Consider the following 12,696-nt stretch of genomic DNA (forward strand, 5'->3'; position numbering starts at 1 on the left):
TTGGGAGCCAAGTTTATAAGGTACAACTATTACCGATTCACTTCTGAAATTTCTGGAGGGGAGAACACAGGTCTAGGCGATGCAGACTCACGTAACTAGAATTTTAAAATATGTTTAGCACTGGAATAATATATAATGCAGAAGATACTACAGAGAGTGATACAAAGTACAGAGAGACATACAGAAGTGAAAATGTTTCCTTCAGTTTAAAAGATTACATAAGAGGTATGTGGGGGGGTATTTTTTCTCCTCATCTTCACTGCAGCTCCATACTGTGGCTAAGTCAAACGATCTACTAAATGTGCTGCAGAAACTGTTTTGGATGTAAACCAATATGTCCATATATTCAGGCCACAATGTCCAGATTCTCAGCAGGTTTCTTTGGCCCTTTCTCAGAGCCCTGTGGAGCACCCACCAAGGCATGACAGCAGTAAGTTTTAAAGGTGAATCGATACAAGACCAAGCAGTGATAGGCAGCTGCCACCATCTGACATTACTAGGTCATCTTGAACTAGTCCATTCCTAGCTGTGGGGGCTTCATTTAAGAGATGTGAGCACCAGCTGCATGTGATGGAGATTGTACTGTTTGTGAGTACTGAAGCAAGATCCAGGAAGATATTAAGGGCAGCCGCACAAAGCATCATGGCAATTAAGAATAAGCTAACTGGCAAAATGCAGGTTGTTAGATTGTTTCAGACGCCTTTTTCTAAGAGTATGGAGATGGCACCGTGATGCTTCAGAGATTTTTTTGGTCCTTTCTGGATCCTATCCAAACTGCATACTCAGGAACTTTTTAAAAACAGGAAGAGTCTTTTCATGACTCAAGCCAGGTGGGACCATCAGGTGAGGACAGAAACCTGAAAACTTAGAAAGAGGACAAACCCCCGAAATTAATGGAACATGAGCAGAAACTAAGGGAGGGTAAAGAAGTTTTACTAATCATAGCGTATCTCCCACATAGATAAATTCATGTTCAGTTTCCTTTGCTCCTGCTCCAGCAACTTTTTATGAGCTGCAGACTTATGCAGAAAAACTGGCAGAGTATTGATGAGAAGAAATTCTACTGGACACCATTGAAGCAAAAACTCTATGTGCAATTGATCCTTCTAAAGGCATGGGGAATTTGGCAAACATAACTCAAAATAACTTGTTAAATAAAGAACAGGTGCTATTCCAAGGCCGAGAGTTTTCCAGGAGACATTATCAGTGAAATAATTTAGAAGAGAGGGCGTAACTGGAATACACTTACTGGCACTGTTGGCATTTTTAGCTTGTATCTGTCAGATTTTTCAGGATTGTGCTTTTCATACTTTCAACTGCTCAGTATTCAGATCCTGGTGCAGAAAACAATGTTGGTAAATATTTAAATACAAGTGAAAGTGCTTTCCTGGATGAAGGCTTGAATGTCTAAAACTTTGCAAAATGAACCCCAGTGTAGCTGCCTCAGCCAGTTTCCCAAGGTGTCGTTGCAGACACGATGTCTTTATTAAAGACATATATTCTTCACATACTGTTTGGAATTCTTGCAGGTAAACGGAGAAGTTCCATTTAAAATATGTACTATTTATGATTGGACATAATTTGACTATTAAGCTTCTGGTTTGTTGGTTTTTTTTTCATTAAATCCTTTAATTACTATTTTACTGAGGAGCTCAGAACATTACATATGCAGGTAACACTTGCATATGTTGCATTGAATTTAATCACCTCTGCTGCTTATCTACTATAGGCATATAGAAAGAGATAGTGCTTTGGGGACCATAACAGAAGAATTGATTTTACAAGTATAGTGTGTTTCCTCTTTTTTCTTTTTTTTTTTTTTCTCCCTTAACAAATTGTATGATTAAAGCTGCAAACAATTTTCTCTTCTAATACTCTCCAAAAGCCTTGACATACTCAGAACTTTTCCAAAGTTACCATGGGAGCTAAAATTCTTGGTTTCTGGCCAAAGATTAATTTTATTTCAAAGCTTAAAATAAAATCCACTTTTTGAAATCTGTAAGGCTAAAATTATTCCTATTCCTTTTTAAAATCAAATCCATATAGAATTTGTTTTCACACATATAATATCTAGATGTGTATAGTAATATACTGATATTTAATAATTGTAAATTCTGGAACTCATTATAGAAATAATCCTTATTATGAAGTATACCCAGAGTAAAAGTGATTGGATATAAAGTGGTAACAGTGTATTAAGCGGGTGTAAAAGTGGTTAAAAGTGGTTGGATATTAATAGCAAATAATTTAGAATTGCTTAATTTAATTTCTGAGAAATGAAGTCTCTTTAGAGGCAGTGGTGGCTTCTCGAGAGGAAAGAAACACTGTCCTCACCTGGGTGAAACAGAGGTCTCTTAGTTTTACAACCTTTTGACATCAAGGAGGCAAAGTTGTGGATCTGTATCACAATAACCAGTGGCAGAGAAGATGTTGCTCACCATTGCCTCTTAAATATGGTGTTCAGAGCCTTATTAGTTATGCTGGACTTGGAAGTTAAGAATTTGGCCCTAAAGATTTGTGGTAACTTTAATCTCATGTGCTGCATTAGAGCTTTATTAAGGTTTTAAGTAATTTTAAGTGCACAGTTTGTCTTTAAAACTGCTTAGTGAGGTCTTTTAGCATTCACTTAGAAACCAGGGAAATAAAATGGAAAAAAAAAAACGTGATTAACAGAAGGTTAGTTTGTCCTTGCCCCAAAGAGCTTACAGATGTCCAATATGTTTATCCAATACAGTGCAGTTTTTGATACTAGTTAATTATTTTCGTCTAATAAAATAGCAGCAGTATTTTTTACTGCTGGTAACCTTTCCCTCTTCCAAATCCTTACCTTCCAAGAGAATAGTGATTCCTTTACTACGTTACAAAACCAAATCGTAATACTCAAACATATTTGGGTTCACAGCCCTCACAGGCTGTAGGAGCAAAATGCATTATTTCCGTTATGTATCCAGAAGCCAAAAGGTGTCTTTTCAGTCTTCAAGTTCAGTTACTAAGACAATTCTTGGCAGCGTATATTATTACATTGATCACAAGCCTCATCTTCTTTTCCAAGCCATCTTACGGCATGACCGCACCTCCAACCAAAGTTAGTTATTATAGCAAGGGAAGTTACGTTCTCTGCTTCCCTCTCCTTTTATTGCGTAACTCAGAGCTACTTCCAGCTTTCTCACTTGTGTTCTTATTTGAGTGTGGCATTTCCCTGGACTCTTAACTTCCAATACCTACACACATGCTGTCTTCCCTTTATGCCAAAGGTTGCCCTGCATTTGTCATCTTCGTTAATTTGATCATAATAACTCATCTTTCTGAATCCCTGCACTGGATTTCTATTTGAAGTAATAGCAGGCTTCTTGTCACTATATTAAAAATGCTGTATAATTCCAGCCTTCGTAATTCACTCCCTTATCTCCTTCAGTTCTGCCTTCTACTCGCGGTTACTCTACACCCTTTCTGGGCTCATAGCTAAAGGCCTTACTCTCTGTATTAAGTAACTTTAAGAGCTATCAGTGATTCATCTGTAGGTCAAACTGACTGTGATTTTAATTATATATCAATTATTTGGTGGCATTCTTCATTCACTGACATTTGTGTGCTTGTTTGCCTTTGGTGTGGTTATCTATTTGGGTAATGGTTTCACAATTGTTTTGAAAATCTTGGCCATTACCACAAATAAGCATGAGCTAATGATCTGCATATGGAATTATATTATTGATTTTTTGGGGTCAGGTGATTAATTTCTGCACAGACAGGGTGTTTGAATGCTGAAAGTTTAGTAGAAAGTAGAAACTGGGAACATTGTTCAGGATACCAGAAGGGGAAAGATGGTTGCAGGCTCCTTGATGAACTGTTCTCCCTTGTCTGCTGTACACCCGATGGAAGCCTTTTCAGTGTTAATCTACAGTGTAAAATGTTTTGTGCCTTAGTCAGTTTTTGGAGAGGAGAAGCAAAGTACATCTTATACCACCCTCTCATAGGGCATACTCGAAACGGCCAAGAGATGACTGGTGTCTTTATCTGACCATTATGAGTACAATTCATTCTGGTTTGGTGACACTTTCTCCAGCTTTATCAAACGTATGCATGGATCAGTAGGTCCCAGAAGTGCATTATCACTTAATAATATATTGAATAATACATTGATTAGTTTAGTAAGGCTTTCTAGCATTATCTCATTAATATTAATTGTTCTTAATTGTTCTCTTTCCATTCTTTTTCCTATCTCTTTTTCTCTCTCTCTTGAAAAATAATCTAAGGGAATTAAATGAAGTGGAATTCAGTAGATAATCCTCAATCTGTCGCAGCAGGCAGATTTCTGTTTAGATCTGAAGATATCTTACTACAGATTAACAAAAGCTTCATATGACCAGAACATGCCATTTGTGTTACACAATATAACATTGAATCACTATTGAAGGAAAACATTCCTTTTCTCATGTCACCCTCTGCTTTCCAGAGAATTCTGTCAGGTTTTTTGGCTATGTGTGAGATTCTTTTTAAGATGCATTTCTCATCAATGTATAGAACCTTAGGTATTTTTCTGTAGAACATGGAGCATTCAAAAAGCTTAAGATGATGAAAAGATCAGAAAAGAGCTGGCCTTTCATCTCAAGGGTTCACACCAAAGTCCAAGATGACATTCAGTAAAAATACAATTTCATACACGATTACCTCCATCATTTGGAAAGATCTAATGCAAGTATAAAAAGTATGTATCTTCTCATTCCGTTCCTTCCAAATGATCATTATTCTTCATTTCTTTTAAATAGCTTTTTTTCCCATATATTGATGTTTTATTTCCAGTAATAATCTGTATATGTTGGCTTAGGTTTTGTAAAAATGCTATTCCTTTAATGTTTTGCTAGCTGTCTGTGAACAGATGAAAGTTCTCTCTTGTAAGAGTAATATTAATTTCGTATACAATGGCCAGATTTCACAGCTAAGCCTACGCATTTTGTTGTACTTCACTGAATATGTGTGAAAATGTCCTTCCACTAAATCTGAAAAAATAGAACTGATCCTGTAAAGAAGAAAATCTGACTTGTACATTAGTGATTTTCTTCCTTAATGATAATCATTTGCTGAATTGAGATTCTTGTATAAATTACTGAAGTTCTATTACCCGCTATGACTTTGCAGTAATCATAATGTGATTAATAATGATTACTCTGGGTCACATCAGCTGTATATTGTGCCATGTATTTTGCATCTGGCAGATGCCAATAGCAGAAGAAAAGAGCAAAAGATCAGAGCACGAATAAAACAATGCTTCCCTAGCAAAAGCTCTCTACTTCCAGAAACATACAGCTAGAGAGTTCCTGTAACAGAATGTTACCACGGAGTTTAACGGCCTTTGAAGTATTTTTCTTTTTGAATCTACATAATCTTCGGGCTCTGCATTACCCCACTGATTAGAAAGAAAACCATTTTCATGAGTTTTCAGGCAGCCAATGATAATTTCGTTTGGTGCTTTGTGCCCTTTATAGAAGAGAAAACAAGTAATGGTTCTGTAGTCAATCCTTTCTGTGTTGCTTAGGACATCATTTGAAAAAGCGTTATGCAGCTGAGGGAGTCATTTACATGGGAAGGTGTTTGCTACATTTCTCTTCTGCTTATGCAGCCACTGATGGCTTTCAGCAGCATTAAAGCCTCATTTTTTTGACAGTAGTTGTGTTAAAAGTATTACCCAGTTATATAAATAAGAGGATATCACTGTGTGTCAGACTGAATACCCAATATTTAGTCTGACAAGACTTGCATATTAATTTCCCATCACAACTATACAAATACCCCAGAATCACACTAGATGTAATCCTCACTGTTCTCTCAATAGCTTTCTTCAAGCTACCACCTTCGCCCTTCTTCTACCTCAGTTTGTCTCAGCCAGTTGGCAGGTGCTGGAACTTGTGAAAATATGTACCCACTATCTCCCTCTTCCCACTCTTTTTTTCATATGGATAAAAAAAAATGTTTTTTTGTACATTTCTCACATTGAAGGAAATGGTTACACATTCTGATATAAATGAATTTCTAACCACTTCATATGACAAGTTTAAAAGCAAGTAATATTATTTTCTTGTTTCCAAAGATAATATTAAATGCTGTTTTCTCCGCCTTCTGGCAAAGCTGAATTTCTTTTTAATTGGAAGAATCAAACAAGCAGGTTACTTCTGCACATAACAAATAGAAAATTGGACCCAGTTCAAACAACAGCAAAGCTGCTACTTACTGCACCAGAGCTCTTCTGAGCCAGGAGCTCACCTAAATAAAACACCTGTAAGGACAATGTGCCTCTATAGGTGTGCACACCAGGTGAATTCAGACTGTAATGGTATGGTTTTTAGTAGCATCATGACAATTCGGGCCATAATCCAGTATCAAAAGGAAACATGCAACAAATGTTGCATCATCAGAAGTCACTCATTATATTGAGTCTAGAGTCAAAAAAATATGTGCATTTAGAATGGATGCTTTATGCTGTTCCTCACCCCGGTTTTTGTGCTTTGGATATATTCACTGGGGGCAATTGTAGTCCCTAATTTCATTACTGATCAACAAGTTTGGTTTTAGTCTTATTCTGTCGAACAGGCTCTTCCTTACCCAATAATAATTATAGTTACCTGATTATTGTGATAGAATTCTTTTCTGAAATTTATGGTTCTTTCCTGGTACTTTCTGCAGTCTTTTTATTCATTGTATAAAGAATGTATCTTGTTTTAAGTAAACAGCTTCCACCTTTGAGCCCAGAATCATACCTCTACTTCCAGTGAAGTTACCTGGACGTCTATTTCTATCATCAGTTTTTGTATCTTTTATAAAAAGAGATAAATAAACATGTCTTTTTCTCTTTTACTGCCACAAAGTCTCCCTAGTTCTTGTTCAGAGCTTCCATTCACGGAAAACAAGCTCTGCTCTTGAATAGAGAAATTCCTTTATGTCCAGAAGGCCAGGACAAGACCTATGTGCCACTTGAGATCAATTTACATTACAGTCTGTGGGCTGAAGTGGAGTGTAAAGTCAAAGCTGATGTTGTATACAGAATAAAAATGAAGGAATGAAGAAAAAAAGTGTCTAGATGTATTGTAAATCAGTTGGCTGGAATGGAGGTTGAGAGCTTTCTGCAAAAAGTAAAAGCATTATGCAGTGTAAGAAACACTTCTTGAAGATTCTTACTGAGTTATAAATTAACTTTGGGTTATTTCCCAGTTCTTACTTATGAAGATGTAGCTACCTGTAAAAAATTTCCCTCAGCAACAGACTGACTTCGTTTGGTCAGGAATTATTGAGAGGATAAAACTAGGTCCATCGTGTGAGGAGATAACGAAAACTGCTGAGATTTTCAGCATTAGGTGTAGGATAGGGTGTTGATTTCTTAGGAGAAATAACTGGGAAAACGGACAATCAAACTTTACCATCTGTGTTAAAGGGAATTTATATTGCAATAAATGTCCATTAAAAAGTACTTTACTAGGTAGGCTATGAAACATGAAAATTGAAAGAAAACTTCACTTCTAACATCCCTATGTCAATCATTTTTTAAAATTTATATCTTTTTTAAGCCCAAATTCATATTAAGCAAGCCCCCAGCTAGCGTTGTATTTTCACTGCCATTCTCACATAATCCAGCTCTTTTGCTGTGTAAGACTGAGTGGGGCTGTGGGTACAGCAGTACAGACCATACCGATGAAGCAGAGAACCACAGTACAGTCTAGTTATCGAATGCTCACCCTGACAGAATCTTTGTGTCTGGGTATTTATAGCTGGAGTGGCTGAACATAGCAAGGGAAAAGCTACAGGGTACCGAGATCGCTTCGGATGAGGTAGAGCATCTCCCCATTGCAGGACAGTGCCAGCCAGGGGGATCGGCCTTAAAACTGCCTCTGCTGCAGAGCTTCCTTGAATGTGTCCCTACAAGGTACTGTGCTGATAGTGATCAGTACAGATGTATTCTAAGCAGGCACAAGAGGCAAAATATGAAAAAAAATCAACCTTCCTATAATCATGTGCATCTGTTACTGTTCACCTGTGTCTAATGCTTTATCTAATCCTTTATTATGCTTTCAATTAACAATTCAGTTATTTGTTGGAGAAAGTGGTGGTCATTACTTAAGTATATAAGAATTTAGTTGTACTGGGACTGAGACTTGGAATGAGTTTCCTTTGACCCAACATTTGCTTCTTTTCCCTTCTCTGTTCACTCCTGTCAGAGTCTTCTTCCCTTTTAAATTTTTGTGCAACTGGTACAGAATTTCTTGACATATGCCAACAGAGCAAACGTAGCATAAAGAGGAAAACAATACAACCACAATCCAAATCAACAAGACATTTTTTCCAGATCAGCACTAATCAAGAACAGTTTAAAGTTAAGAACCCAAAAGCATGATTTGGATGGCCATCAAGAAGACATATAACATGAGTCATATGGGAAATGCTACATTAAAAGAGTACGTTTATTTCCTAAGCTATTTTTATTGGAGTTAGTTTCTATAGTTTTTTTATTTGAAAGTTTCACTTCTCAGATTTTCAAAGATTCAAACTTTCTAACTTCATTCTAATTTTCTAACTTTATTTTCCATATTCATTAGAGTATTTTGGAATACATTAATTTTGGCATGCAGATTATGGTTAGGGGATATAATCACTAAAGCAGAAGTTAGTTAAAGGGCTTAATCCGCATCTCCAAGTCATTATATACTTGCAAGTAGGGAAACAGTGTCTGTAATCTTTTTTTTCCATCAAATTATTAATAATGAGATAATGAGAATTTTACTTAATTGTTCAAATTTACTTTAGGTCAGCGTTTTTAGTAGTCTTTTTATTACAATAGTAGTTGTTCCAAGTTTGTGTCCCAGCTGATAGCAGTCAGGAATGCAGCAGGGCTCTGCAAAACTCAAAGGCAGTCTCACCCTCTTCACTACCCCTCAAATGATGAAGTAGAGTGCAGGTCCTGTGTCCATACAGCCTGTGTCCTCCACTCTGCTGAAACAAACACTGTAGTATGTAGGCCAGTCAGCACTAAATATTTAATATCATAGCATGATATACAAGGATGAAGTCATCATTTAGCAGGACCTAGATTCACATCTTCTGTCATTACCCTTCTTTAAAAGGGACCATTCCTCGTTAGTTGAGAAATTGTCTCTTGCTGAGCAACATCTTAATCCAGTAATGCTCTGAGTGACTTCAGTGGGACCTCTGAATTAATATTGGTGCTATACGCTGTGTGAACGCATTGGAAGCTTGTGTATGAATAACTACAGCTCCAGGATTAATACCAAACCGATGTTAGGAACCTTTACAGTAATGCTAAATGACTGTTCAGCTCAGGGATATTCATGCCCCTTTCAATCATTGTTACTATATCACTTATCACCCAATGCAAGAACCCAACTGACTCTGCTAGTGCTTTACAAGAACAAAACAATTTTATTAACTCCCATGTTCAGTAATTTACTAGTAAAAATACATATATTCACATATGCACCAAAGTATTTTCATAATAAAATGATTATTTGTGCTTTTTTCTGGTCAGTCAGGTTTCAGTTTTAGATATTTAGCTGCAGCATAGAAACATTGCCAGGACACTACTTGAGCACTGACAAGTGAAAAAGTAAAAGTACATACTGTCCCGAATTTCACATCTGGACATTATTTTGCACTGTGTTTATGTGATTTTTGCTGACAATTTGTTATAGCTAAGGACTATGCAAAAAATAGCTAACAAAACCTATATGTGAATAGTGTGAAGAGTATAGCTTCAAATCTCTTTGAAAGTTTTGCTGCTAAGTGAGCTCTATTACATGTAACATATTAATTACCTATTACATGTTCAATAAGTGTAATCAAATAATTAGTCCCAGTTAAACTGCATATTGATGTGTGCAAATATTAAACTATTTTATTTCCATTTTTAAAGCATTTCTAAACCCCAAGATTTTCATGCACAATTTTCAGAAATTTGGATTTTGATTTGACTCATTTTCTCTGAAACACAGCTTCTGTCAGTATGATGGGCTGCACGGTGCTGTTAGAGTAGCCTGGGTGATGGGGTGATGGGGGGCTCTATGCAAGACGTTTGCAGTACAATTACACATGTCAAGAAACAAGTTGGAAGAAAGCACTACCTAAAACTTTAGTGTGCACAGTTGTAAGGATGTACTCTCTTCATGTAATAAAATACATAAAATTATTGTAAGGGTAAAATACTGCAGGGCTGTAATGTAATTTGTTCTGAATTCATTCAAATCATGATTTGCTAAAGTCAATGCTAGAATTTTAACTACTTCCATTAATGCCTGAATGGTGCCTTAACTTTCCTCTTCTTTCTCTAATCTTCTAAATATCATGCAACAATTAATTTCTCTAGATAGTATTTTTTGTATTAATAGGGGAAAAACTTCCTTAAAATATTGGTAATCAATTTTCATTAATTCAATTACTTTAATCATATTTTGCAAATACTTAAACTTTCATGTGTATTCTGATTGATGTCAACACTTTTACCCACATACATAACATGGAGCACATACATTAGTGTTCAGTTGCATTGGCCTTTAAGAATTTCAGTGTCCAAGACAAGTGACTCATAATACAATGATATTACCCTCTTTCTGAAGTGTTTGATGAGTTTTTAACAAAGAAAAACGTTGATTCTGGCTATAGATAAATGGTATCTAAATTCAACTTCTGTAACTCTGTCTTGGTCCATGAGTTTCCAAAACTGATAGTAAGGTTTTTTCCACAACAGAAGGAGAAAAGTGTCCTGATTATTAGAATTAAAATCATATTTGCATGTTGAATCATTTAAAATATTTCATAAAGCAGTAAGGAAAATTTTCCCTTTTGCTTGTAGCTTTTTAATATTGTTTCTCTGTCTATTATCTGTTCTTTAAAACTATGAGGTCAGGAAGCTGTCAGAGGAAACCATCTTGGCTATCAGATGGTTATGAACAGAAAATAGTCTTCTACTGAGATAAAACTTTAATTTGCATTATGAAGAGTTTCTTTGAACACTTATGAAATAATTTTGGCAAAATTCCTCTCAGTCTATGTTATTCTGAATGATGAGTGAAAAGAGGGAAGTGTGTTAAAATAAATACCTGGGGTTACTGTAGTGGAAGTTTTATGTCAAAATATTCTGAGACCCTGTGTTTATGAAACCCTGTAAAAGCTCATTTTCCGTTGTGTGTTCACATGGTGATCATAAATGACTGTGTAAGAATCAGAGGTAGCTTACACCTGTCTTACTCCCAATAACAAAGTATTCCTCATGGTAGGCTCACCAAGTTTTATTTCACTTTCTACTCCATTTTCAACCATTTTAAGCTTCTTTTCATAGGAGTTCTTCACAAAGCCCTTTTTACGTGAAGAAAGTTACTGTGAAACCCAGCAACTTTTAATTTCCCTGGCCAATAATTTTGGCCTTTTATTTTGCTAAGAACTAAAATCCTACCACTGCAACTACAAAGTCTGATTTTTCTTAAATGAATGATCAAAAGCAAACAGGAAGAACCCACTTTTCAGTATAGTAGTGTCCAGGTAAAAGGAGAGGAGAAGAAAGAAGGTAAATTTGAACGAATTTGTATGAATACAGCCTTAGTAGTAGAAAAGAGAGTGTGCACTAACTTCTCTGATGTTCCAATGACAACATGGCTTATGCAGCTGTAAGGAACAGTCTGTTACTGCTGAGAAGGCCAGGTACTTTGCAATGCAGTGCTACTTTCTCATCTAACCTGTTAAATGCACAGTCCACAATTTTTTGCGAGAATGCCTGGTTCAGCGTAGTGCTTGGCACTGCAGCAGTGCTCACTCCCCCCTCCACTTTCTACTCATCCACAGAGAAACTACTGCTTCCTCTGCTGTTCAGATTTTTACCTCTTTACATGTATACAATGCACGTATGTAGCACGCACAGGTTGTCTCCAAACAGTACATGTGTTGGGGGGGGGGGTAAATGCTATTGTAAACATTCATCTCTTATGATCAGCGGAGATTGTTATGTCCTATTGCTGTTCCATCAGCATGGAAGCCCTGGGGTAGGTGGGGGTCGCGGGCAGCGCCGCGCTCCGAGCCCGGGGAGGGCTGGGGGGGATTGCGGCTCTGTCCTTGGACCCACAGCCTCGCCCGGCTCCCCACAGACGGAACGAGCAGCCCCAGCCCGGGCACAGCCATGATGTGGCTGCTGAGGTGAAAACGAGCGTGAACGCACTGACATTCTGCCCGCAAAACACAGCTGCATTAGAACTCCATGCACTGTAGCAAACAGTAATTCAGACATAAAAGGCGTCGTTAATATGGCATCAAATTCGGTGAAACACCCGGCACGTACCACCATCATACACGCCCGCAGCTTACCCTCCCCGTTCATTTCAGAGCGACAGCAATTGTAAGAGAAATAAAACATTAAAAGATCTCAGCTGCTGGGAGGTAGATGAATGTAATGCCACTGTCCAAACCCCCGGCATTCTCACCACAGCTCTGCAAATTTGCAAACAGATTCTTCACCCCCCAGCCCTCCCTCCCCCCCACCCCCCCCATACAGAATCAGAAAGCACATCTTACCAGTGGATGAGAGAGAGGAACAGAAGTGCCCACACCATCATTTTGAGAGAAAATGCAGGATTCAAGAATGCAGTGCTCCCCAGGCTTGTTGGATTTGGAGGAATCATCTCTTTTTCTTCCCCCCCTCCCCCCCCCCCC

At 37.4% G+C, this 12,696-nt stretch overlaps 1 protein-coding gene across 2 annotated transcripts in view; it reads right to left on the bottom strand.

Annotated features, from left to right (window-relative positions):
• The window catches only part of GABRG2 (gamma-aminobutyric acid (GABA) A receptor, gamma 2), a 72,713-nt gene extending 60,029 nt beyond the window's left edge, over window positions 1-12,684 (bottom strand). For both annotated transcript variants that reach the window (XM_014948042.1, XM_014948041.1), the window contains exon 1: window positions 12,559-12,684. In XM_014948042.1, coding sequence (XP_014803528.1) covers window positions 12,559-12,665 — 107 coding nt within the window. In that variant the 5' untranslated portion in view covers window positions 12,666-12,684. The remainder of the gene's footprint in view (window positions 1-12,558) is intronic.
• Window positions 12,685-12,696: the final 12 nt, after the last annotated feature.

The sequence above is a fragment of the Calidris pugnax genome, unplaced genomic scaffold, assembly GCF_001431845.1.
Source record: "Calidris pugnax isolate Ruff unplaced genomic scaffold, ASM143184v1 scaffold27, whole genome shotgun sequence".
NCBI classification, from domain to species: domain Eukaryota; kingdom Metazoa; phylum Chordata; class Aves; order Charadriiformes; family Scolopacidae; genus Calidris; species Calidris pugnax.